The 24610-nt window shown below is 42.3% G+C and overlaps 1 protein-coding gene across 1 annotated transcript; it reads left to right on the forward strand.

The window, feature by feature from the left end:
• Positions 1–1690: 1690 nt before the first annotated feature.
• Positions 1691–23888, forward strand: LOC133441833 (mediator of RNA polymerase II transcription subunit 13-like). Its single transcript, XM_061719510.1, has 30 exons — positions 1691–2463; positions 4220–4454; positions 6186–6354; positions 8685–8830; positions 8949–9146; positions 9546–9740; positions 9857–10013; positions 10112–10219; positions 10312–11022; positions 11106–11322; positions 11457–11487; positions 11605–11720; positions 12068–12158; positions 12240–12430; positions 12518–12717; positions 13446–14335; positions 14437–14604; positions 14701–14924; positions 15048–15243; positions 15337–15703; positions 17858–18074; positions 19038–19229; positions 19320–19543; positions 20013–20155; positions 20236–20394; positions 20493–20669; positions 20783–20940; positions 22334–22498; positions 22692–22792; positions 22886–23888. Exons 1-30 carry the CDS (start codon positions 2398–2400, stop codon positions 23016–23018), a joined length of 6345 nt encoding a protein of 2114 aa, XP_061575494.1. The 5' UTR covers positions 1691–2397; the 3' UTR covers positions 23019–23888.
• Positions 23889–24610: the final 722 nt, after the last annotated feature.

Genomic DNA, 24610 nt, shown 5'->3' on the forward strand with positions numbered 1-24610 from the left:
TTGCTCCTCTTCCAGCAAATATAGAGAGAAAATAACAAAATATGACATATATGGTCCAGTTAGTCATTTGATTTGGTGCCCCCTCATTGGGGGCTCCCAACCTGTACCTGTAGGACCTGAACGGGCAGGTATCATCTCTGCAGACGGCTGCAGACCCTTCACACCCAGGACACAGTCTGTTTGAACTCCTCCCCTCTGGACGGCGCTACAGAGCTCTGTACGCCAAAACCTCCAGACTCAGAGACAGTTTCTTCCCCCAAACTGTTGCTCTGATGAACTCTCATCACTAGAGTCTCAGAGAAATCAATCACTGGACAATAATAATAATAATAATAATAATAATAATAATAATAATAATAATAATAATAATAATAATAATAATAATAATAATAATAATAATAATAATAATAATAATAATAATAATGTTATTAATAATAATAATAATAACCACAATCATGCTGTAACAATGCACCTTTCAATAACCATGTCTACCTCATACTGCTGCACAAAATTGTATATATGTTAATAAGAGCTGTCATTTGCCTAATTACTGTACAGTGAGCGAAATGACCGAGTCAAATTCCCTGTCTTGTCTGACCTGACTTGGCCAAATAAACGTGATTCTGATACTGATTGTGATTGGCTGGTGGCCCCTGGGCGCTCGCCCGGTTCAGTATAGAATAGAATAGAATAGAATACTTTATTGTCATAAGTACAGTAGATTAAAAGCAGCATCACCTCTCCAGTGCAAGACAGTCCAAACAGATAAGAAATATAAATAATATAAAAAATATTTAAAAAAAAGTTAAGGTGCATTTTGAATAGAATAGACCTGCGATCCCATCTACAGAATAACATATAACTACACATGTGGTGGAATATTGCAAAGATAGGCCGGGAAAAAGTATTGCACGGTAAAAAAACAAACAAAAAAAAAACAGTAATTGAAGACTTTCACATTCTGTTCAGGGTATATGCATAATCCGGCCTAGATTGTAGTTTGTAAGTGGTTGACAGGTAGTTATTTTGGATTTTATCGTAAATCTGTCTTAAATTGTAAGATACTTCGGAAAATGTTCCCTTATTTTAAAATCCAAAACTGCTCGCCCGGTTCAGTATAGAATAGAATAGAATACTTTATTGTCATTATACATAAGTACAGTGAGATTAAAAGCAGCATCACCTCTCCAGTGCAAACAGATAAGAAATATAAATAATATAAAAAATATAAAAAAAAGTTAAGGTGCATTTGGAATAGAATAGACCTGAGATCCCATCTACATATATTTACACATGTGGTGGAATATTGCAAAGATAGGCCGGTAAAAAAAAACAAAAAAAACAGACTTTCACATTCTGTTCAGGATATATGGATAATCCGGCCTAGATTGTAGTTTGTAAGTGGTTGACAGGTAGTTATTTTGGATTTTATCGTAAATCTGTCTTAAATTGTAAGATACTTTGGAAAATGTTCCCTTATTTTTAAATCCAAAACTTGACAGCCACGGTATGATCAGACGACATCACTCAACAACATCGCCCACTGTGTGACAGACAGACGCACCGATACGAAGCACTCATTTTGTAAACTGTGAAGTCATGGAGCTGCTCGGAGCCTCTGGCCACGCCCCCTTCCCCGCCGAGCAGCCAATCAGCGACGAGAGGCAGAGTTGTCCTCCTGGCCGCCATTAAAGAATTCAATCCATGAACTGAAATAATGGAAATCTGCAGGACCCGGGGATCCGCCGGGGAGCCCGAAACCGACGAGCTGACTCGCTGGATTTGACATTTCACTTGTTTTTAGGGGCCGTTTTTTACTATGACGGAGCACCGCGGCGGTTTCCGCGGGCTTGGAGGGCGGCGTAGCTAGTGTATTTTCTCCAGCCGCCACCGCCGGGGCTCGTTGGGAGCTGTGGCATGTTAGCCGCCGCTGTGCTAGCGGCTAGCGGAGATCAGGGGGAGGGGAGGTAGCTGCTCCGCTCTCAAATGCTTTCACATCAGTTTTGTCTTACTTTTCGAGCCCTTGTTTTTTTAATACTATAACTTTTCCCCCTTTTTTATGCCGGATTCAAACCCCGGGTTGAGATCGCAGTTGCCGCCGAGAGTCTGTTCTTGTGACGATAATGTAGCCGCAAAGCTTGCGGGCTAACCAGACCAGACAATACATTTCAAGCAGGATTGATGAATCGCGCAGCTATAAGCAGTTCTCCTAGCTTTTCCAGGCTGTAGAAGTTGCTGCCTTTAGCAGGAGGGGGCTATAGCAAGTTCAGTGCGATTACAGCCGAGCATCGGGTCTGGTCGAGCCGCCCGGACTCGGACCAGCTTATATTTCCTTCCTCCTCGAAGGCGATCGGGACGACGATGGACGTGAACGGTGCCAGCGCGCAGTGAACAAGGATGAGTTCGTGCTTTGTACCAAACGGGGCCAGCTTGGAGGACTGCCACTCCAACCTCTTCTGCTTGGTGAGACTGCGCTGCCGTCAGCTGCCACACCGAGACACAGGCCACAGAGCCATTTTGGCTAATAAAGGCAACAAGCTTTGTAACGTCAGTCCCAGCAGGACCGGAGTGGTGAGGCATCGGGGCCTGCAACACTTTAAAAATCATAGTGATCCAGCTCTAACTTTCATAACAAGAGAGATCACATACCAGCAGCGTCTGTGCTGGCTTAGAAAACTGTCCAATTTCATGTTGATTCATCCTTGATGTCCATGTTTTATTGAGTCTGTGTTAACTTTTTCTTTCATTTGTTGGTTTTCATCACTTAGGGTAAAGCAGAAAACTGTTCTCACCAAAGTGGTTAATGTCTGTAGCAAAATAATTGGCTCTGCTCAGGTGACTACAGGACCTGTATAACAAACAGCTGTATAGGAAAGATAAACTATCCTATCAGACTGTTCCATCCTCTACACCAATAGTTTCAGTTTCTTCCATCGGGTACATTGCTCAGACTTCCACTTCTCAAAACTAACAGATATAAACATTATTTTGTACCTTCTGCCATCTCCCTTCTCAATTCCATGAGTAGCTGTTGTGGGGCTGGGTTTTTAATTTTTAGATTTAAAGTCGTTGTCCTTTTTTTACTATGTGTATATGTCTACATATATATGTGATCCAGCTCTAACTTTCATAACAAGAGAGATCACATACCAGCAGCGCCTGTGCTGGCTTAGAAAACTGTCCAAATTTCATGTGGATTCATCCTTGATGTCCATGTTTTATCGCTCTTTCCATTGAGTCTGTGTTAACTTTTTCTTTCATTTGTTGGTTTTCATCACTTAGGGTAAAGCAGAAAACTGTTCATACCAAGGTGGTTAATGTCTGTAGCAAAATAATTGGCCTGTATAACAAACAGCTGTATAGGAAAGCAAAAACTATCCTATCAGACTGTTTCCATCCTCTACACCAATAGTTTCAGTTTCTTCCACCATACATTGCTCAGACTTCCACTTCTCAAAACTAACAGATATAAACATTATCTTGTACCTTCTGCATCTCCCTTCTCAATTCCATGAGGAAAAGGTAGCTGTTGTGGGGCTGGGTTTTTAATTTTTAGATTTAAAGTCGTTGTCCTTTTTTTACTATGTGTATATGTCTACATATTGCTGCAAGATTAATTGCCCCATTGGGGACAAATAAAGTTATTGATTACTTGCAGGATGACTTAAAAAGAAAGGGTTCATCCCGCAAAAATACTGCAACAGTCCCGTGTTTACACTGCCATTGCTATGGGGGGTATTGAGCGTTAACTATATGGTGGTAACAGTTTGTAGCTCAGTAGGGGAATTAGTTGAAAAACATTTTCACCTATATTAATGTGGGCCTGGGCTTAAGTGATCTAGAGATAGGAGGTTCAGTCAAACAGTAACATGGGATAGCACTTAATCTGATTTCTTGACTCTTAGGGTTTCATTAGTTAACTTTAAAACAAGTTGCTGCTTCACAGTTAGGATTTAACACACACTTGTGGCAACAGATGTACAAAGGATGGCAAATGCTGTAATAACGTTATCAAAGCTAATTTTTCATATTTTACCATTTAATGTGATTTTCTTAAGAGCAAAAGTAGGCTCCTCCACTTGTGTGTTAGTGTGTGTGTGTTAGTGTGTGTGTGTGACAGAACAAATGCATAGTAATGACAACAACAAGTGACTTGTTTAAAAGCTGGGTGCAACAGTCCAAAGTGTCCATTCTAATTGTTATTTTTTTTTCTCCATAGGCTGATTTGACTGGAATAAAATGGAGGCGTTTTGTGTGGCAAGGGCCCACTTCATCGCCCATCCTTTTCCCAGTGACAGAGGAGGACCCAATCTTGTGTAGTTTCAGCCGATGCCTGTCGGCAGATGTGCTGAGTGTGTGGAGACGGCACCACACCCCGGGTCGGAGGGAGCTCTGGCTTTTCTGGTGGGGGGATGACCCCAGTTTCGCTGAGCTTATCCACAATGAGCTCTCAAGTAAGTGAATGACACATTTGCATGTTTTCTGCAGGATCTGTGATCGTCACAATGTCAGTTTGTCACACAAGAGTGCATATTTCATCCACCGTTATAAATTGCATTGATATTTTGATATCTACATAGGGTTTGCTGACATTGCTGGAAGAAAATGATCAAAATGTATAGTTTTTATTTTGCTACACATCATGGACAATTAACAACTATTATTCTGTTTTCATTCTTGAACTCAGCAATTCAGTTAAGTTTGTTTTGTTGTTGTTGTTTTTTTTTAAATATTATATGCCAAATAAGCAGTATCACAAAAACTTTTGAAACTAGATGTTTTTAGGTGAAAAAATGATTGGACATAAGATAAAGCAACACTGGAGACATTTTCACTGTGACACATTGCTGATAAGCACAGATCATATATTTTTCTCCACCTACACTTAGAAACAACAACTTAAACATTTGTTTCATTGATCCATAAAGTAAATGCTGCCACAATAATGCATTTACTGTTTCATAGTCAGGATCAGGTGTTTTTAACATCCTACCAGACCTACTCTTCATTTTCGCTCCGATTGGGAAATGCTTTGAGGTGTCTTATTGGCTGACAGCATACACACGGTCCTTGAGGTTTTTTTTTTCTTGCGCAGTAACAGGTCCAAATTCTAATAAACATGAGAGCACAGTAGTTGGTTCATGCCAGACCTTGCATAGTCGAACCATTTCCATATCTCTGAGGTAACAAGGACCGCCTTTTCTTGGGGAAGATTTCATAGCCTTCAGTGACTGTAACTGCCATTAATCAAACTTGTTGTTGAGTGGGAAAGCTCATACTTTCATGTGTCTCCAAGGAAACAATGGCAGCTCATGTTACTGTCAAAACTACAAAAAAGCAAGTGTTTGATGACAGCATACGAAACACTGCTTTTGACTTTGATTAAGCCTTTATATCTTTCCATATTTTTTTCATTTCATAATAAAACATTTAGTTAATTTTTAAACTAAATTATCAGTTAGCTCAGCTTGTTTACTGGCGCAAAACAAAATTCAAGAGACTGATGTTTAATGTTAAAGCATTCTCCAAGGATGCTGTGCGGACAGTTACAGGCAAAATAGTTTAAATTGTGGAAACGTTCATGCTTAAACATGTTAAGTCTTTGACAAGGAGGGCAATCGTTCTGAACTCTAGCCAAGAATTTGATGCATTCTTAAAGATTGAAAATCTTTAAAGTCTGTTTAAATCCATTGTGTCTCAAACTTGCTAGGCAATATTGGAGCAAGCTGTTGTGCATAACGGTCACATGACAGAGTCTTGATTTTTGGACTTAATGTTTCTTCTCGACTACTTTGACATTTGCACAAAAAAAATCCCCTTTTAGTGTCTGAGACACTGACTGGATATTCTGTGTCTTGTCTCGGGGGAGTTAGGTCTTACTGACAGGTTAAGATTGGTTACTACAGATGCAGAGTATCATCTGACACATTATCCCTAACAGAGTGACAACCCTTTGTATTTTAAATCATGTTGTTGCATAATAACTACTAAGATGAACACTGATGTCAGTTTCCATATATTCAAATGGATGCCATCAGGTATGAGGGTTGTCACTTGTTTGCAAACCAAACTAAGTGCCTGATATGTGCGAAACAGATCGAGCTATGGTATACACCAAACAGGAGGCATAGCTTTAGCAGAAGAAAATATGTTTGTTGAAGTCTAATGGATCTTCCTTGTTTCAGGTGAGGAGGATGGAGAGTGGGAAAGTGGCCTGTCCTACGAGTGTCGAACGCTGCTGTTCAAAGCCATTCACAACCTGCTGGAACGTTGTCTCATGAACCGCGGCTTCGTTCGCATTGGCAAGTGGTTTGTCAAGCCATACCAAAAGGAGGAGAAGATCATTAATAAAAGGTAGGTTCTGTTTCAACATAAAACACGGCAAAGTTATGACAAGTCAGACAAAATCTTGAATTAAAAGCTGCACACAGTGATGATGCTGGCAAATCAGAGGTTTTGTCAGTTGAAATCAGTAGCTTTGTCAGTACTTTTTTGTTCGTAGCATTATGATGCCAATACATACGTCATAACAGAAATATTTCAAGCAATAATTGCTTGTAGATGTGATGGAATGTGAATTAATACGAGTACATTGTAGACATTTCACAGAGCAATATTCTCTTAGAAGGGTTGTCTTTTTAAATAAAATTAGAATCTGAGTCAGCTAAATTATTGATAGCAGTGATCACAGTTAGGGAGGCTTTAAAGCAGAGATCGGTGAAGTTCCTTTCCACGTTCATCATAAAAGCCCATTATGCACGATTGCTGAAGGTAAACATGGCAGCACAGCAGCGTGTCTTGAATTGTACTTGTGCTGATAGTTCAAACATCAGTCTGTATCTGCTGTTTGTGTATTGGTTGAGATTTGCAGCATGTAGTGGTTGGCTGGTGGCGTTTTATTTACATGGGAGAGTAAGTATGTGAAACGTGACATTTTTGCAGGAAGCATGAATGGGATGTTTTCAGTGAAGACTGTCAGCAAAAGGATTTTCTTTTGTGTTTTTGTTGTTGTTTTTACACATGTTAAATGCAAATGCAGAGAGGAATGCCACACTGGCCAGATGTCCCATCATTTTTAAATATTTTTAATATGGTAGTTGTGCTTGAGAGGTAGCACGCGGTAACAATTTCTGGCTTTTCACATCCTTTAATTATTAAAATTCTCATTTGGGATTCAGCTGGAGAAATGGTGTTTCAAGCTGTATCATGGAAACTGTTATTATTAGGGCATTAGTTTATATGGAGGACACATCATCTTAAAGGGCAAAAATCTTAAACAAATGGACACCAGGCTTCCTCTGAGCAGTTTTACCATGACGGCGGCATTCTGACGGTAGCATCTGGTGTTTTTGATTTAAGACCAATACAGATTATTTTGTAGCCACTCTGTAGTCGGTTGTAACTGATATCGATGTGCCGTTTACAACTAGAGGTGTGATGGAGTGTGATGGGATTATTATGGTTAATATGGACAGCTCGTGTCTTACACCTAATCACATAATTTGCAAGACAAATGTTTTACCTGGTTTCAGAAGGCAAAACAAAGCATGATCACAATTTTCACTAATTTACCATATTTCAAAATTTCTACACCAGTTTAAAATGTAACTGAGGCAAATTTTCATGGTCAAATTTAATTTCCACACTTTGACTTTTCCTCTCATTCTAAGTGCAAGGCGAGACTGTTTTTTTGTAGAAATAAAATTTTGAGGTGAACCAGCAGCGTATAAATATCTGTCTGGTTTTGCATGGAGTTCTGCACTGCTGGTTTTTTTTCTTGTCATTTGTGTTTGAGGGCGCTAATGTAGATTTAGTGTCTGCTCTTAAATGGAGATGCCAGGGGAACCCCAGAGTTCCCCTGACCAGCTAATTTGAGCCTCAGCTTTTTGGCTGTGTTCATACAGGAATAACTTGCATTTGATGAACAGCTCTTTGGTCGACTTCCATCTGGCAACAATGTCACTGATTTTTACAGTTTTTTAGCTGCCACAAAGGACCTGTTGCTCAGAAGATAATTTATTGTTCGCTGGTGGTCGGGTTGTGTTTTCATATAAAGATGCCTGCAAGTGTGTGTGTGTGCGTTCAGCTTGTAGAGGTGTACCTTTAACAGAAAAGTCTGGCAGTCTTGCTGTCGCCTGCCCTCTCTGGCTGGTAAACACAGCAGTCTTTGGAAAATGCTGAGTTTGCACTGTGGTTTTTCAGCAGCCATGTCAACAAGTACTATTTTAGTGCATTTAGCAGCCTGGACTTCCAGACATAGTTTGAAAATAAAGAAGGATATTGTTTTTACGTTTCAGGGCTATAATGATTTTCCGTGTTTATTTTAGTCATGTTTATGCGCAAAGATAATTGTCAAGAAGCTTTAATTAATAATTCAAACTGTGGGGAAGCAGAATGTGTACTACATGCATCATCTCACTGGAGGCATAAACAGGTCAGTTAACAGCTATCTGTGGAAGCAAATACTGTCACCTGAAAGGCTGATGCGACAGAGCTTAGCTAAATTCAGTGTGCAAGGTATCTCATACTATTGTCACTCCTTGTTTGAAATTGAATTTTCTTGTGTTAGCATTAACCCCTCAGGAGTTTACCTTATCCGTTATTCAAATGTTGTGCTTTTGGTTTGTTTTAATCGGTTAATAATATGCTTCAAATCTCTGACTCGTCTTTGACTCACTTTGCAGCGAACACCTTTCCTGTGCGTTCACCTTCTTCGTCCATGGCGATAGCAACGTGTGCACGAGTGTGGAGATCGCTCAGCATCAGCCTCTTCAAAGACTGAGCGAGGAGCATCTTAGCCTCGCACAGCAGAGCTCCAGCCCGATGCAAGGTAGGACCGCAGGAGTCCTGCACAATTGAAGACTTCGTATTTAACTGGTCCAAATACTTCCACGTTTTCTTTTTCGGTTGATTGATTGATTTGTTTATTTTTCTGTCCTGGTTTCCAGTTATCCTGAGCCCATATGGCTTGAATGGGACCCTCACTGGCCAGGCTTTTAAGATGTCGGATCACCCTACCCAGAAGCTCATAGAAGAGTGGAGGCAGTTTTATCCCATTTGCCCCAATCGGAAGGAGGTCCCGGAGGACAAGATGGAAGATACAGACTGGGAGGATGACTCCCTGGCCGCTGTGGAAGTCCTTGTTGGTAGGTTTTTCAAAATAAATGAATAAAGCTGCGATTAGTGACAGGAATACATACAAATAAACTAAATTATATGAATCATACAAGATGGGTTTAATGATATTTATTCATTTAGAAACGCAGATCTGCAGACTTTTTGTGAACCCAAAGGATTAAAAAGAAGTTGTCCTACTGCAGTATTAATAATGTGTAGTCTAAATAATCACAAGTATATTTTATTGTCTAGTTGCAGGTAAGATAAGGTATGAAACAATCTTTAAGACAACTTCCAGACTAGCATGAGTGATGGAAGGATGATGAATGGCTCAATCCCATTAAACACTCTGACAGATTTGTGCATTTCTTGGCACATCGTTGTTTGAAAAAGGAAAAAAAAAAATCAATAAACTCCTTTGGTTCCAGCGGGAGTAAGGATGGTTTACCCTTCCTGCCTGGTGCTTCTCCCCCTGTTGGATCTTCCTGCTGTGGTACCTCAAGGCTCAGCAAACACCCCAGGAAGTCAGTGTGGTCCTCAGCAGGGCCAGGCACCTCACAAAGACCCTGCCATGTCCTCCGTCACCCTGACTCCTCCAACATCACCGGAGGAGGCACACACTGGTAGGACATGAACTCGCACGTTGATAAGAAATAACCACATCGGCCTTTAACTGAGATTCTGGATATTAAGTGTTGCACTTGTGTTGTGTGTGTGTGTTCTCATTTCACCTTCTCAGACTATCAGCCTGCCCAGAGGTGGTTAAAGCTGTCCTCCGCAACTGATTACTACAACTCTAACAACACTCTTCACGGAGGCAAAATCCCTCGCAGGCTAGCTAGACAGATGGTGGAGTGTGTGTGGCAAGAGTACAACATAAACCGTACAGGGAACAAGTATGTTTCATACCATCACTCGCCAAAAATGAGCTTTTTTTTTTTCTATGAAAGCTGTAGCATTCTGACCGATAAAATGTTGATTTTTATATTAATAGGAGGAAGTTTACAACCTTGACGAATGGAGCCTGTGAAGAAGAGTCGGACAAACTGGGACTCTGGGATTTTGTGGAACCAACTTACAGACCATCTTGCAACTGCTCCAGGTATGCTGAGGGGAACACATTCAAAAGTGCTTGTTGTTTTATAGTTAAAAGGAAGTGTTTTTGGTAATTGATTTTTCTAAACCTCCATGTAGACATAAGAATTTGAAGCAGCGATCCAGCAGTACCTCAGGGCACCCACCTTCATCGGGGCAGCCTGCCCAGCCGGCTCCCAAGCACAAGCTGAGCGAGAAGATGGAGAAGGGGGAAAAGCAGCAGAGGAGGCCACAGACACCTTTTCATCACCGCAACTCTGTGAGCGAGGAGCAGTCGCTGGAGCCACAGACCCCGAGGCTCTGCCCGAGACCACAGGAGGAGGGCTCGTATCCAAACCTGCACCACGTAGACACCGCGCCGCCCAAAGCCCCTACGCTGCACGCGCACGGCCCACCCGCCGACCTCGTCGGCTCCCCGCCTCCACCACCTCTCAGCCCGCATCCCTGCGATCACGTAGAAAGCGACATGACGCCAGGAACCATGAAGAACTGTTCCACGCCCATCCACCAACCGTTCTACCCACCATCAGTTGAGCCTTGCCTGATGCCTCAAAAAGGCTCATCTGGAGAACCTCCGCTGGAGAACGTGTCGATGCCTTTGCCCTTCCCTCCAACGTACAATGACACTTTGGAACCCACCGTGTTTGTAGGTTCAGCTATAAACCCCACCGAAGACTCCACTCACAACCCCTGGAGGTATTTCAACTTACCCAGGAAGAAGGACTCCAACTATCTGACACCGCAGTTACCCGTGGATAAAATACGAGATGATTACGGAGGAGGGACAGAGAGTGTCGTCTCTGTCACAGAGTAAGTGTTTACTCTCATCTTTGGGCGCTTTAAAATAAATGTTTGTCTTCATGCGAATTTGTTAACCATCTTCTTTCCCTCAGGTTGATGTGCGACTCCTCGCATCCCCTGAAGGTCTCGCAGGAGCTGACGAGGACCTACGCCCAGCGGAGAAACAGCCATCTCGTCTCCACAGCAGGAGACGGAGAACACAGCGAGGAGCCAGACCCATATGCCTTTGTGGAAGGAGACGAGGAGTTCAGCTTCACTGAGAAGAGGGACAAGGCTGGAGGCGAGAAGGACGGCAGCAAGAAACACAAGGTCAGTTCTTGATAGGGGTGGTGGTCTTTGTTGTTGCTAAAAATCTGTCCACGCCGGTAATACTGGGTATTGTACCGGAGTACTCTGTTACAGCAACAAGTTCACTAATTCCTGCTTTTGGTTTTTTGACTCAGTTGGATGAAGGGAGTGGAACCTCTGCAGATGGTGAGAATGCTTTCCCCTTTTTTCTATTTGACCCATAGTTTTGACCCTTTGGTTGAATAAAGCCGTTCGAGTTGTGTACGGTTAAACAAGGTCCGTCTTCTACTTTATGTGGTGCAGATGGTCCATCGGGGAGTAAACCGTCGTGCTCTACCAGCCTCATCCACGAGAACGACTTGGCTGTGTCGTACAGTGATCTAGATAAAATCTTCAACTCGGATGAAGATGAGTTGGCTGTAAGTGAACTATGATGAACTGTTATCAAACTTCAGAGAAGTAAGGAGTTGCATCAAAGTGAAGATTTGATGCAGTCTGTTGTGTTTCTGAGCTATGTTATTTTTATGAATTGACATATGGAGTTTGAATTATCTCACCCACATTGAATTGGACTGTTTTGAACTTGATGTCTTTGTAAAGGGCCTTAATGTGAATATTGTGAGTTGGTGCGACACCAGTAGAATTATTCTTAACTTGTTAGTTGTGAGATGTGCAGAAACGACTTGTGATTCAGACTGGTCCAACCACCAGAAGAATGATATGAAAAGTACAATTCAACATTCTTTGTTTCCCCTCTGCTGCACAGCCTGGAACCAAAAAAACTGGAATTGGTACAGAGGAGAAATTTGGCAGTAAAGAAACGAAACCAGCCTCGCTGGATTCTCTCTCTTGCATAAGTAAGGAGACCAGGCTTCAGTTATTCGTTGTGTTTGATACATTTACATGTTTCAAGAAAATTAAGTGTCTTGGTCTTCTAGGCTCAGCAGACCTACACCAGATGTTTCCCACTCCGCCTTCCCTGGAACAGCAGGGCTACTCCCCCATGAACTCCGGAAGCAAGGATAGCCTGGAAACGGGGGCGGGCCTGTTGGACGGCAGCCAACTTAACAGCCACTTCAAGATGGAGGTGGAGGAGGGTTTCTGCAGCCCGAAGCCATCTGAAATCAAGGTGAGAAAGCTCAAAAAGAAATCAAGCGTGGCAATTTTCTTTTCTTTTCATTTGGTTTTTAATAACGACTTGTTTGTCTGTTTTCAGGACTTCTCCTTTGTGTACAAGCCAGAGACGTGTCAGTCTTTCATTGGCTGCTCTATGTACGCTCCCCTCAAGATGCTACCTAGCCATTGTTTGTTGCCTATCAAAGTGCCAGAAGACTGCGTGTACACGCCGAGCTGGACCATGGGCAAAATGGAGCTGATCCCCACCGTGTCGAGTGTCAGTCTCCTCACCAAAGACAGGTAAGTCATGTCATGTTGTAGTTCTTGTATAATTAAATAAATAATAATGATTAATAATTAATTAAAAGAAAAGAAGGGGGTTGCTTCTTGGCTATTGAAAAAAAAAAAAATCAAACAGTATACAAATCTACGACGGAGTATTAGGGCCAAACTAAGACAAAAAAAATTGGAAATTACGAGAATAAAGTCATAATATAATGAGAATAAAGTCGTAAAATTAAGAAAATAAAGTCGTAATGTTGCGAGAATAAAGTCGTAATAGAATAAAGTCGTAATATTACGAGAATAAAGTCGTAAAATTACGAGAATAAAGTTGTAATGTTGCGAGAATAAAGTCGTAATATTATGAGAATATAATTTATGAGAACTCTAACAGGAAGAGCTTCTTCTCCCTGTGTTAAAATGAGGAATATTGAGCATCTTGTGAAGTTATATTTATAATATATTACAACTTTATTCTCGTAATTTTACGACTTTATTCTCGTAATTTTACGACTTTATTCTCATTACATTATGACTTTTCTCGTAATTTCCTTTTTTTGTTCTTTTGTTTGGCCCTAATACTCCGTCGTACAAATCTTACTAGATGTATCTATTTGAAAGTAGTAAATCTGTGTCACATTTATAGAAATTTTCACTAAGAGTGGAGGATAACTAAACACAAGTAATACTAGAAGTCCTAGTCTTGACTTAAATGAAATCACTGATTGTTTGTTTTTCTGTGACAGTAACGTCCCAAGTGTGGAGCCGGACTACAACCAGACCTACACCCCTCAGACCCACACGCCCTTCTTATCCAGCAGTGCTCCTCCCAGCAACAGCGGCACCGGCATCCTGCCTTCCCCAGCCACGCCCCGATTCTCCGTGCCCACGCCCCGCACTCCACGGACTCCACGCACTCCCCGCGGCCCATCCAGCGTCCAGGGTTCCGTCAAGTACGACAATTCCGACCTCTACTCTCCAGCGTCCACGCCATCCACCTGTCGACCCCTCAGCTCCGTGGAGCCGGCCACCGTGCCCTTCATCCCCGAGGCGCACAGTCTCTACGTCACCCTCATCCTCTCCGAGTCGGTTATGAACCTCTACAAGGATTGCAACTTCGACAGCTGCTGCGTGTGCGTCTGCAACATGAACATCCGAGGGGCGGACGTAGGCGTGTACCTCAAAGACAACGGCGAGGCCCAGTATCCTTGCACGTGCGGCTTCAGCGCCGTCACCAACCGGCGCTTCGGCCAGTCGGCGGGGCTGTTTCTGGAGGACGAGCTGGACGTCGTGGGCCGCGGTTCAGATGCCAGTCGAGACACGGAGCGGTGCTTCGAGGAGCTGAGAGCTTCCACGCCACACAAGGCGGCCAGCTTGAAGGACAAGGCTCCGGACGAGCTGATCCTGCTGCTACAGGATCAGTGCACGAACCCATTTGCTCAAATGGCAGGTGTGGAGTACTGCAAGCCCAGGTCAGCCCCCAGTTCATTCCTGAGGGTGGAAGAGCGAGACTGTTATAACGACTGCTACATGGCCCTGGAGCACGGCCGGCAGTTCATGGACAATATGTCAGGAGGGAAAGTAGATGAAACACTAGTGAAAAGCACCTGTCTTCATCAGTGGCCAAAATGCAAAAGTATGTATTGTCTTGTTACTTTAGTCCTCAGGCTGTAAATGTAATTCCTTTTCTTCCATCACTATAACTACGTCTCTTTCCTTTTGTTCTCGTTCTCGTAGCTGCAGACATGAACAAGTTATACTCTCAGGACGTCCTGCGGGTGTTGTTGTCCCTGCAGCCTGTGCTGCAGGACACCATTCAGAAGAAGAGGAGTGTTCGCTCCTGGGGCGTTCAGGGACCACTGACCTGGCAGCAGTTCCATAAAATGGCTGGCAGGGGATCATATGGTACGTGGCAAGTGGTGTTTGTTTTTGCAACAGCGCTGGTTTCCACAGTTAAAGTAAGTTAAACCTAACACGTCTTCCATCCTCTCTTCACCGTAGGTACAGATGAGTCTCCTGAGCCCCTGCCCATCCCGACCTTTCTGGTCGGCTATGAGTATGATTTTGTGGTACTGTCTCCTTTCGGGTTGCCCTATTGGGAGAAGCTTCTCCTGGATCCTTACGGTTCCCACAGAGATGTGGGATATGTCGTCCTCTGCCCAGATATTGAGGCACTGCTTCGTGGGGCCAAAACCTTTTTCAAAGATCTGAGTGCCATGTATGAGGTAATTCAGCCAGCAGTTTAGAAAGCTCGTCACTCTGTGTCGACATGCTCATAAACACCGTTTCAGAACTAAAAAAAGACTCGGGATGTTTGGTTCTTGCATTCACTCCTGCTCTCCTAACAGGCATGCCAGCTGGGGCAGCACAGGCCCATCTCCAAGAGTCACCCAGAGGGTATATTAACAGTCGGCACCACAGAAGGCAGGAGCATGACGGAGCAGCCCCTTAGCGACTGGTTCCTCAGCTTGGCCGCCAGAGAAGGAAACAATGAAACCTTTAATAAGCTCAAACTCTTTGCTCAAGTGTGCCGTTACGATTTAGGTAATTTATTTGTTCCTAAATGTAAAAACTACAGACTACTGAAGTTATCTAGGTTACACAAATTATACACATTCCTATTTTTTTTTTCTTCAGCTCCGTACCTGTCAGAGCAGCCTTTGGATAGCTCTCTGTTGTCCCAGCGCAGTCCTCCTCCTCCTCCGGCCGCCTCCTCTTCCTCCAGCTCTTCCAGCATCTCCTCAGGACTCCAGAGTACCAACACTACAAGCACCAGCTCTGCCCCGCCCGTACAGGCCAACAGCACCCCTTCCTCCTCCTCTTTAGGCCCCCAGACTATCGGGGGAGTGGCCTCGGGCAAGCCAAGCTCCTACTCACCATTCGGGACAGCAGGCTTGCAGGGCAGCGCCACTCAGAACGGGCCTCAGTCAAACTCGCAAGGCGGAGGGGGTCTGGCAGAAAACGGATCCAACCAGCCTCCAGCGCCTACAGAAACTCCGGAGAGGTGAGTTCGCACCAGTTTTACATCGACTGATAAGATCTTGTTCTATCTCTTTCCTGTTATCTGTTGTTTTCCAGAACAGCGCAATAACAAACGGCATATATTTTTCTTTCTTTTGACTGTACTGCTGCTGGAACAGCTTGATTTGTTGTTTTGATGGTTATTTAGAGTTGCAAATGCTCCTATTTCTCTACAGTGGTGAACATTTACGTGAAAGATTTGTTTGTGGAATGTGCGTGTTTGTCAACAAGATAATATCAAGGTTATATCTGGCTGCTTTGTCATGTGATGAAGAGCCCATGAACCCCATTTGGACTACTTTCTTTTAAAAGTACGAGCTGGGACGTTGGCCTTAGCTGAGGATGCTCTCTCCAAGAGCTGAAAGTGGCTTATATATTGTAGTTTATATTTAATTTTAGAGGAGTTGATCATTCATTCTTCCCACCCTCCCTTGCAGCGAGTAAAGCTTCCCGTTTCTGGGAGCTCAAACAGTTGCGATACGACTGTCATTTGATTTCCTGCCTGACGTGCTTTCATTCACCATCAATTCCCACAGTTCCTCTGGCAAGTTTTAACTATAAATGGGATAGAAGTAGGGAGGGATTAAGACCTTGTATCGACATCATGATTGAGCGTTTTACCTTAATTACGATTAATGAACAATTATTTTATGTCGTGTTCTTAAAAAGTAGAAAACTAATAACTTTGCATCTCTGGAAACTAAGTTAAAAACCACCATGTACAAAGTAAGAAATAAAGTATGCCTCTTAACAGGCACATGTGAAAAGTAGACTGTAATAAGTTACATCTCTTGTGACTGACATTTTAAAGAAAACTTGTGCAAAAATTTAAATGAAAGAGCAAGAAAAGGCTGGCTTCACACAGCAGCGTTGCGTTAACGATAAACTTGTACACAGAGTAGGTCAAAGGTGAAAGTAGATTGTTTCAAACGCAGGACAGTGGAGGAAAAACTCTTGAACCGTCTCCAACCATGACATTCACCTCTCGGACTGCACCTCTTGAACAGGCTCGACTTAAAACAGGAGCTGGGAGGTCGCCCATGGACATTATAGACGCTGTGACCAACAGAAGCGTAGTTTTTCTTGGCTTACCCAAGGAAACATGAACAAAATAACAAACATGGGCAAGATTAGGGTTTTAAATGTTTGGATTTATTTTCGGTTAATTGCCCAGCCCTAGATAGAAGCGTGATTATTGAATATTAAGTTCTTTTATGATCTTTGTGTATATATTTAGGAAAAAAAAAAATCAATCTTGAAAACTATTTTATTTGTAGCCAGGTCAAAAAAGATCTTTCATAATTGTACAAAAAAATTACATTTTCCATAAATACATAATTGGATTTGCAAAATTCACAAATTTAGGAAAAGACTTTAGGAGAAATCAAAAATGTTTTTCATTTTGGCTCGACATGTTCATGACAGAAAACAGAACATTTCAAAAATATCCCTCTCAGATTATCCTCATATTTTTCTACAGATCATTTTTAGAATTTACCTTTTTTTTGTAATTTAAAACAATAAAAAAGTTATTTTGTTGAGGTTTGCTGAACAGCGAAGTTGGGTACTTTTTAAAGTTTGAAGTCATGGCTATACATGACTCTAATGGTACGGAGTTATGGGATTTGTGGCTGGTTATCAGTTGTTAAAAGCAGAAGTGCCTGCTGTGGTTGTGCATTGCATTATGGGAGGAGTGTTTGTGAGATAGATTAGTCAGTTGCATACTTTTCCCAGAAGTATTACAACAGTCAGATTTTTTTGTTTTGGTTTGTCTGCATACTACATGCTACGTTTACGCCTAATCAGCCGTTATCGTTAATATAGTATACAGTTTCAAAACTGTTTTCCACACACATTCATCTTTTATCCTCTAATTCAACTTCTGGTTATGTATGTATATATGTATATATATATATATATATATATATATATATATATATATATATATATATATATATATATATATATATGGTATATATATATATAATATACACACACACACACATCTCTTTACACACATTTTGTTTGCGTGTTTTTCCCTCTTTGGTACTGCAACAGTTTTGCCCATTTATTACTGAAGACTATAAAAGTTTAAAAATAGCATTTTAAGCATTACTTTTTTTCTGTCTCTTAACAGCACAATGGAGAGAGACAAAGTGGGCAAGCCAACAGACGGAGAGTCCCACGCTGTTTCTTACCCGCCTGCCATAGTGGTTTACATCATCGACCCGTTCAGCTATGAAGACGCAGAAAGAGAGGTCCACTCCAGCAGCTACACCCTGGGCCTGATGCGCTGCTACATGGAGATGCTCCCGTTCCTACCCGCTCACATCAGGAACGCTGTCTCCGTGCAGGTACGGTTGCTTCTTGTGTCTGTCTAAAATGCTTTCAAAAAAACCTAATCTGTGCAAATGTTTCAGTAAGTTTTCATTTTTTTTAATATTACTTTTAAGGTTTTCCAAACCTGATCCTTTTAGGGTTTTTTTCAATTTAACAATAACAAGCAAGTTACCAGGAGACAAACGGCAAGCTAGAAAGAAGAGCTGAAGTCATTCCCAAACTCTTTTGGAGTGTCACACCTGTTACAGTGACACTAGATTGCATCAACATGCCAGAGGGAATTTGGAAACACAAGAGGCATGAATCATGAGCTAATGGTGTCGTAATTAGCAGTTTTATGTGTTTCCAGTCACATCACCGCAAACAGGCTTCTTTCTAAGATATATTATTGATCATTTCCGTTCATAACGGTGGTTGTTCAGTAAATCAGTAAAACTTTTTTCAGTATCTGTTTTTTTTTTTTTTTTTTTTTGCCCTCATTTGAAGGATTCATGAATAAAAATCTTTCTTTTTTTTGTTAACAATTTTTTATTAATTTTATGCCAACTTTTAAAGAAAGGGCAGACAGTCACAGCTCTATACATTTTGTTGTAGCAGCATGTCCACTATACATTTGAAAAGAACGAACGCAAAAAACAGGGGCAAAAATGTAATACAACAGTTAGAACAAAACAAAAACATTTCATTTACAATATGATAATAAATAAAAATCTTTCTGTTCTGTGTGAACACGGATTAAAACTGCTCTATTTTAACTTGAACTTGCCATCATAAATCAATACGGAGGATGTGTTTGTGTACTTCAAGATCCTCACAGGAAACCCCCGATGTAATGCAATCAGCAGTTCGTCATAATAAACAGAAGCCACATTCTATCAAAGGAAAATCTAGCCACGAGGATTTTGTATCGATGTTTCCGTAGCGTGCACAGCTTAAATATGCCCTTTCTATTTTTTTCCCCATTCCTCTGCATCCAGATCGTTCCCTGCCAGTATCTGCTGCAGCCGGTCCACAGCGGCGAGCGCCGCGTCTACGGTCAGCACCTGAAATCGCTGGCCTTCTCTGTTTACACTCAGTGCCGTCGACCTCTCCCCAACTCCACCAACTTCAAGGCTCTGACGGGCTTTGGGCCCGGGCTTGCCATCGACATGGCCCTTAAGAACCCAGAGGTGACTGCCGATGGCCGTGTGTCAGAAACTGATTTTACTTAATGGTAAACGCTGCCGTTTTGAAAGTAACGAGCGTCTTCTCTTGTGCAGCGGCCAGAATGTCTGCGTCTGTACACGCCGCCCTTCATTTTGGCTCCGGTGAAAGACAAGCAGACGGAGCTGGGGGAGACGTTCGGGGAAGCATCGCAGAAGTACAACGTCCTGTTTGTGGGCTACTGTCTGTCTCACGACCAGCGCTGGCTGCTGGCTTCCTGCACCGACCAGCACGGAGAGCTGCTGGAGACTTGCATCATCAGTATCGATGTACCCAACAGGTATGTAGCGTCGTAAACCCAAAAATGAAACCTCAGCATTGCAAGTTAGATGAGTGATACATTTCTTCTTCAGGGTTTCCGCAGGGTTTTAAAAAGTATTAAAAAGTGATAAATGAAAATTGCCAAATTTAAGGCCATTAAAAATGTTAAATTCACTGTCAGAGGTATTCTTTTTTTTTAAATTGGTATTATTTTTTACCTTTTACATTAAAGCAGTCTATTTTATTGTCATTCACAAAGTGAAATAAATGTGAAACATCTGGTCAACATCAATGAGTCTATAAATCTGTTCTGTATAGTGTTCTATAGTTCAAAATCTGTATTAATGTTAAAAGGTCCGTGATTTAACACTTAATGTTGTGACCGTTTTTAAAAAAAATCTGAAGGTAGTGAAAAAGGTATTAAATTGGTATTAAATTTAACATAAGGATTGCTGTATAAACCCTGTTCTTATAACCCATCATCACAGGGCTCGCAGGAAAAAGGGCTCAGTGAGACGCCTGGGTTTGCAGAAGCTCTGGGAGTGGTGTCTGGGCCTGGTTCAGTTGACCTCACTGCCATGGAGAGTTGTGATAGGACGTCTGGGCAGGATGGGCCATGGCGAGCTGAGAGGTACCACTCTCCTGCAGACTGTGCAGTTAACTTATTTCCAAAAGCACACGCACTGATGCGCTCTTTTCTTCCCGTCCTAGACTGGAGTATTCTGCTGAGTAGAAGAAACTTGCAGTCCGTCAGCAAACGCCTGAAGGAGACGTGTAGGATGTGCGGCATCTCCGCTGCCGACACGCCCAGCATCCTCAGCGCCTGTCTGGTTGCCATGGAACCGCAGGGTTCATTCGTCATCATGCCAGGTTAGAGAATATTTACAGTTGATGACTGTCCACGTTTTACGTTTGTGCAACAGAAACTCTCAAGTCTGACGGTGTTTCCCTCAAACTTGTGTCTGCAGACTCCGTCTCCACAGGCTCGGTGTTCGGCCGCAGCACCACACTCAACATGCAAACATCGCAGCTGAGCACACCTCAGGACACATCCTGCACACACATCCTGGTGTTCCCCACCTCAGCCATGGTCCAGGTCAACACTAACACCTCAGAGCCCATCGACTTCAACCCCATCAATCCTGGTACGTTCTGTAGCCGAGGAAGCAGGGGGGAAAGATGCATCACCCCCATATCTGGTGCACATAACATGCGAACACGTGGAAGGAATATCTAATGTTTTGATGCTGCTTTGCAGACGGCTCTGATGGCATGGGCATCTTCGACTTCTTTGGCAATGACATGGATCATGACATGGTGGATCCAGACCTCATCAACATCCTGCCCAACTCCCCCACAACCTCCCCCGTTCACTCTCCGGGCTCGCACTACCATCAGGGAGGAGATGGAAGCAAGGTCTGTCATTTTACTGATAAACTTCACAATAATTATCAATGTAAAATATCAGTTACAAATAGTAGCATTAAGATTATTTGGGTGGTATTACTTCTCATCAGTACACACAGTTTTGTTTTAACCCTGTAATTGTTTGTTGGGGAAAAAATATTCTGCTTAATGTCAAAAGCCTAGTAAAAGATGCAGAAAAAGGTTTAAAGACATTTTTGAACAATGATAAATAATGATTCACCGAAATCGAAACTTGTGGTCGAAACCGAAAATAATAATAAACACATGGCCCAATACCGAATAATACCGAACAATGGTTCTTCGCAGTTTTTCATTTATTTTGCCAATTTTTTCACCATTGCATAAATCAAATAAATGTGCAGTGAAATATCCGCCAGTCACAATTTGTCTTACTGTACTTATTGTATTTTTTTTCATAATCATTTTTCCATTTTCTCTCGTTCAAATTCAATTAATTGGGTCACGGTGGGGCTGATCTCCGCAATGTGAAGCCTTGTATAATAATTGTAAAAAAAAAAAAAGGTTGCTACTTCGCCGATTTCACTTATCACAGGTTCTTTTTGGAACGTAACCCCTGCGAAAAACCAGGGATTATTGTACAGCTTATTATTATTATTACCTGCGTGCCACCTGTGCCAAGTCAGGAAAGCGGCCCCAATATGCGAGAGGGTTCTCGCTCCTGAGGATGGGGACTTCTGACAGATAATCATCTAACTGTTGTGCTTCTCTGCCTGGCATCTGGGTTATTTTCTTGGAGGATCTTGTCATATCAGACAGTGAGGGTTCGTGCACCGCATCGGTAGTACGGGCCCTCTTCCCTGCGCTCTCTCCCCCCGATCTCCTGCGCTGTGCGCCCCGTGATCGTCTCCATCACCAGTGGCTTTCCCAAATCCAACTCAGCCTGGATCATTTCTCGTGTCCTCTGCTTTTTCCCCACATCCAAGTCAGGATCTGACATGCTGACATGTTTGCTAACACCGCTCGCCCCTCACTCCACGCTGTTCGCTGTTTGATTGCATCAACTAAACACTCCGTTATTAATTGTTCGGTTTTTTCCCCACTTATTCCACCGAACATCAAGTGTTTTTTTTGCTATTTTCGGCCGAACAATTTCGGTTACCGAGCAGTCGGTGCATCACTAATGATAAAAACACTTAACGGTGTGGCTGCGGCTCCTGTTTCAGAGATAAATGAATTCCCCGTATTAAGGCCCGACAGTGATTTTTCACAGATCTTGCCCTTGTAGACGCCAGCGAAACATTTCAGAATGGACCCGTGTTGTAGGTGGTGCAGTCTACGTGGTACCATGATATAGACGTAGTGGCTTGAAAAAGACAAAAAAGGTAATCCCCTGGTCTCTAACCCTGGTATCGTTGTGCAGGGGCAGAGTGCAGATCGTATGGAGTCCCACGAGGAGGCTCTGAACATCCTGCAGCAGCCGATGGCTTTGGGTTACTTCATCTCTACAGCGAAGGCTGGACCGCTGCCCGACTGGTTCTGGTCTGCTTGTCCTCAAGCCCGGAACCAGTGCCCACTCTTCCTCAAGGTACAGATTTGCTTACAGTACAGTGCAAGTACAACAAAGCATTTATTTATCTTTTAATCAATAAACTAATTGTTTTAAAATGTCAAAAGCATAATGAAATGCTTCAGAACGGCTCTGAAAAGCACTTGGCATTCACACAGAGAAATCCAAAGGTGGGGGATTGAGTTTATATCTGCATATTTCTTGCATCCAGGCCTCCCTGCACCTGCACGTGTCTTCTGTCCAGTCAGATGAGCTCCTGCATAGTAAACACTCCCACCCCCTGGACTCTAACCACACCTCTGATGTGCTCAGGTATGCACCTTTTTATCAACCTCTGTCAAAACATTAAGGAGCTGGTTTTGTAGCTGTGTGGCACTCATCTACATTTCTGCGTGTGTGTGTTAGATTTGTTTTAGAGCAATACAACGCCCTCTCCTGGCTCACGTGCGACCCTGCCACCCAGGACCGACGCTCCTGTCTGCCTGTTCACTTTGTGGTGCTCACACAGATGTACAACTTTATCATGAACATGCTTTGAGCTCTTAACGGGATCAAACTGCTGAGTTTTGTTTGGAAAATATCACTCAAACTAAGGATTTTCTGCTACGAAGAATCCCAGACACTCAAAAGGACCTCGCACTCCATCAGGGCAAATTTTCGAGATGACGCCTTCCTCTTCCTCTCCTCGTCCTCCTCCTCTTCCTCCCTGGTGTATCTCACAAAATGCTGACTGGAAAGTCCCAATCAATCAGATGCCAAGAATCCATTATAGCATTTTGGATGATCAAGGGACATTTCATAAAGGAAAATAAATTGTCTTTTTAATGACTGTAGATTGCAATCTATGAAATTTTATCTTAATGAAATGCCTGCATATATTATTTATTGTAAGTTTTTAAATGTGGAATTTTTAATGCTTAATATCTTTTTATATATTACAAATCCTAGAGGGTGTGTACATCTCACTGTAAAGGAATTGGTTCAAAAAGTGTAATTTTCACAATTAGAACACGGAAAAACCTGTTCAAGTGAATTGCTGTAGATTGCTTTTATTTTTTCAAAGGGTACAAACCTTTCTATTGCCATGCTGTAAAAATAAAACAAAAAATACAAAAAAAAAACAACAAAAGAAGTAAAAGCTGGCCTGGGCATTTGTGTCCCACCCAACGAGTGGATGAGACTTACCTCTGTCTGCTTCGAGTCTCTTGCACAGTAACTCAATGAGCTCTGAAGAGGAATTAAAGGTACAATGTCAGATTATATATTTTATATAACAGATTTAGGTAATTGTGTGTGTATATGTGTACATATACTTGTGTGCCGCTACTGATGGTGCAACTTCTGTTTTAGGAATAAAGTGCGTCTACCTTATCGACCTTGTTGTTGATGGATGCTCTTTGAGTAATGAGTCAGTTTGGCTTTGGTACTACTTTTCCATCTTTCTAGTTTAAAAAGGGATTTTTTTTTATTTTTTATTTTTCAGGGGTGAAGATTAAAGATCCAAATAATTTATTGAGCGCAAATGTACTAAATTCACCTGCATGGGCCAGTTTCTCTTTAAGGAAGCTGGAGCGAGGTGTTAAATGAGGCTTGGCACGTGGGTAAACTGGAGCTCATTATTAGTTGTGGATTGTTTGCTGGGTGAACGGCGTAGCGCCGTTTACCGCGGCCCACACTGACGGGATTTGGGTGGTTTAGTGAGAATGGAATTAGCTAATCAAGTAGAACATGTCATCCTGGAGCTTTATCCAATCACCACCTTCTGTTGTCCTTGATTGAATCCAATTTAAGGAAGCCCACTTTGTCTGAGGCTATTTGGGACGAACCAGTTCCAACCTGATCACTACGAAGCATCTCTGGGGGGAACGGAAAGACTGGGGCTTCACTGGGATTTGAAGACCCTGCAGCTGGTGGATGCCGTTTTCTTTTACTTGTAGACCTTGTTTTAAAATGAGGTGCTTTCTACACTGAAGTTAGATTCAGTGTAAAAAGCAAAGAATGAAATAGTCAAAAACGTCACAAAAAGAAACTAATATGTTAGTTTTAGTGTGCCTCTTTATTGCATACAGCCCTCAGAAAAAGTTTCAAATAGAAAATGAAGATGCATATTATTACATTAATACTTTCTGA

Source organism: Cololabis saira, chromosome 4 (assembly GCF_033807715.1).
Source record: "Cololabis saira isolate AMF1-May2022 chromosome 4, fColSai1.1, whole genome shotgun sequence".
NCBI classification, from domain to species: domain Eukaryota; kingdom Metazoa; phylum Chordata; class Actinopteri; order Beloniformes; family Belonidae; genus Cololabis; species Cololabis saira.

Bases quoted from the DNA above. Each gene is read 5' to 3' on its own strand.
- LOC133441833 (XM_061719510.1), top strand. From the start codon at position 2,398: ATGAGTTCGTGCTTTGTACCAAACGGGGCCAGCTTGGAGGACTGCCAC. The intron at 15,244-15,336 runs GTAATTTATTTG...TTTTTTCTTCAG, and splicing joins AGTGTGCCGTTACGATTTAG to CTCCGTACCTGTCAGAGCAG. The intron at 22,793-22,885 runs GTATGCACCTTT...TGTGTGTGTTAG, and splicing joins CACACCTCTGATGTGCTCAG to ATTTGTTTTAGAGCAATACA.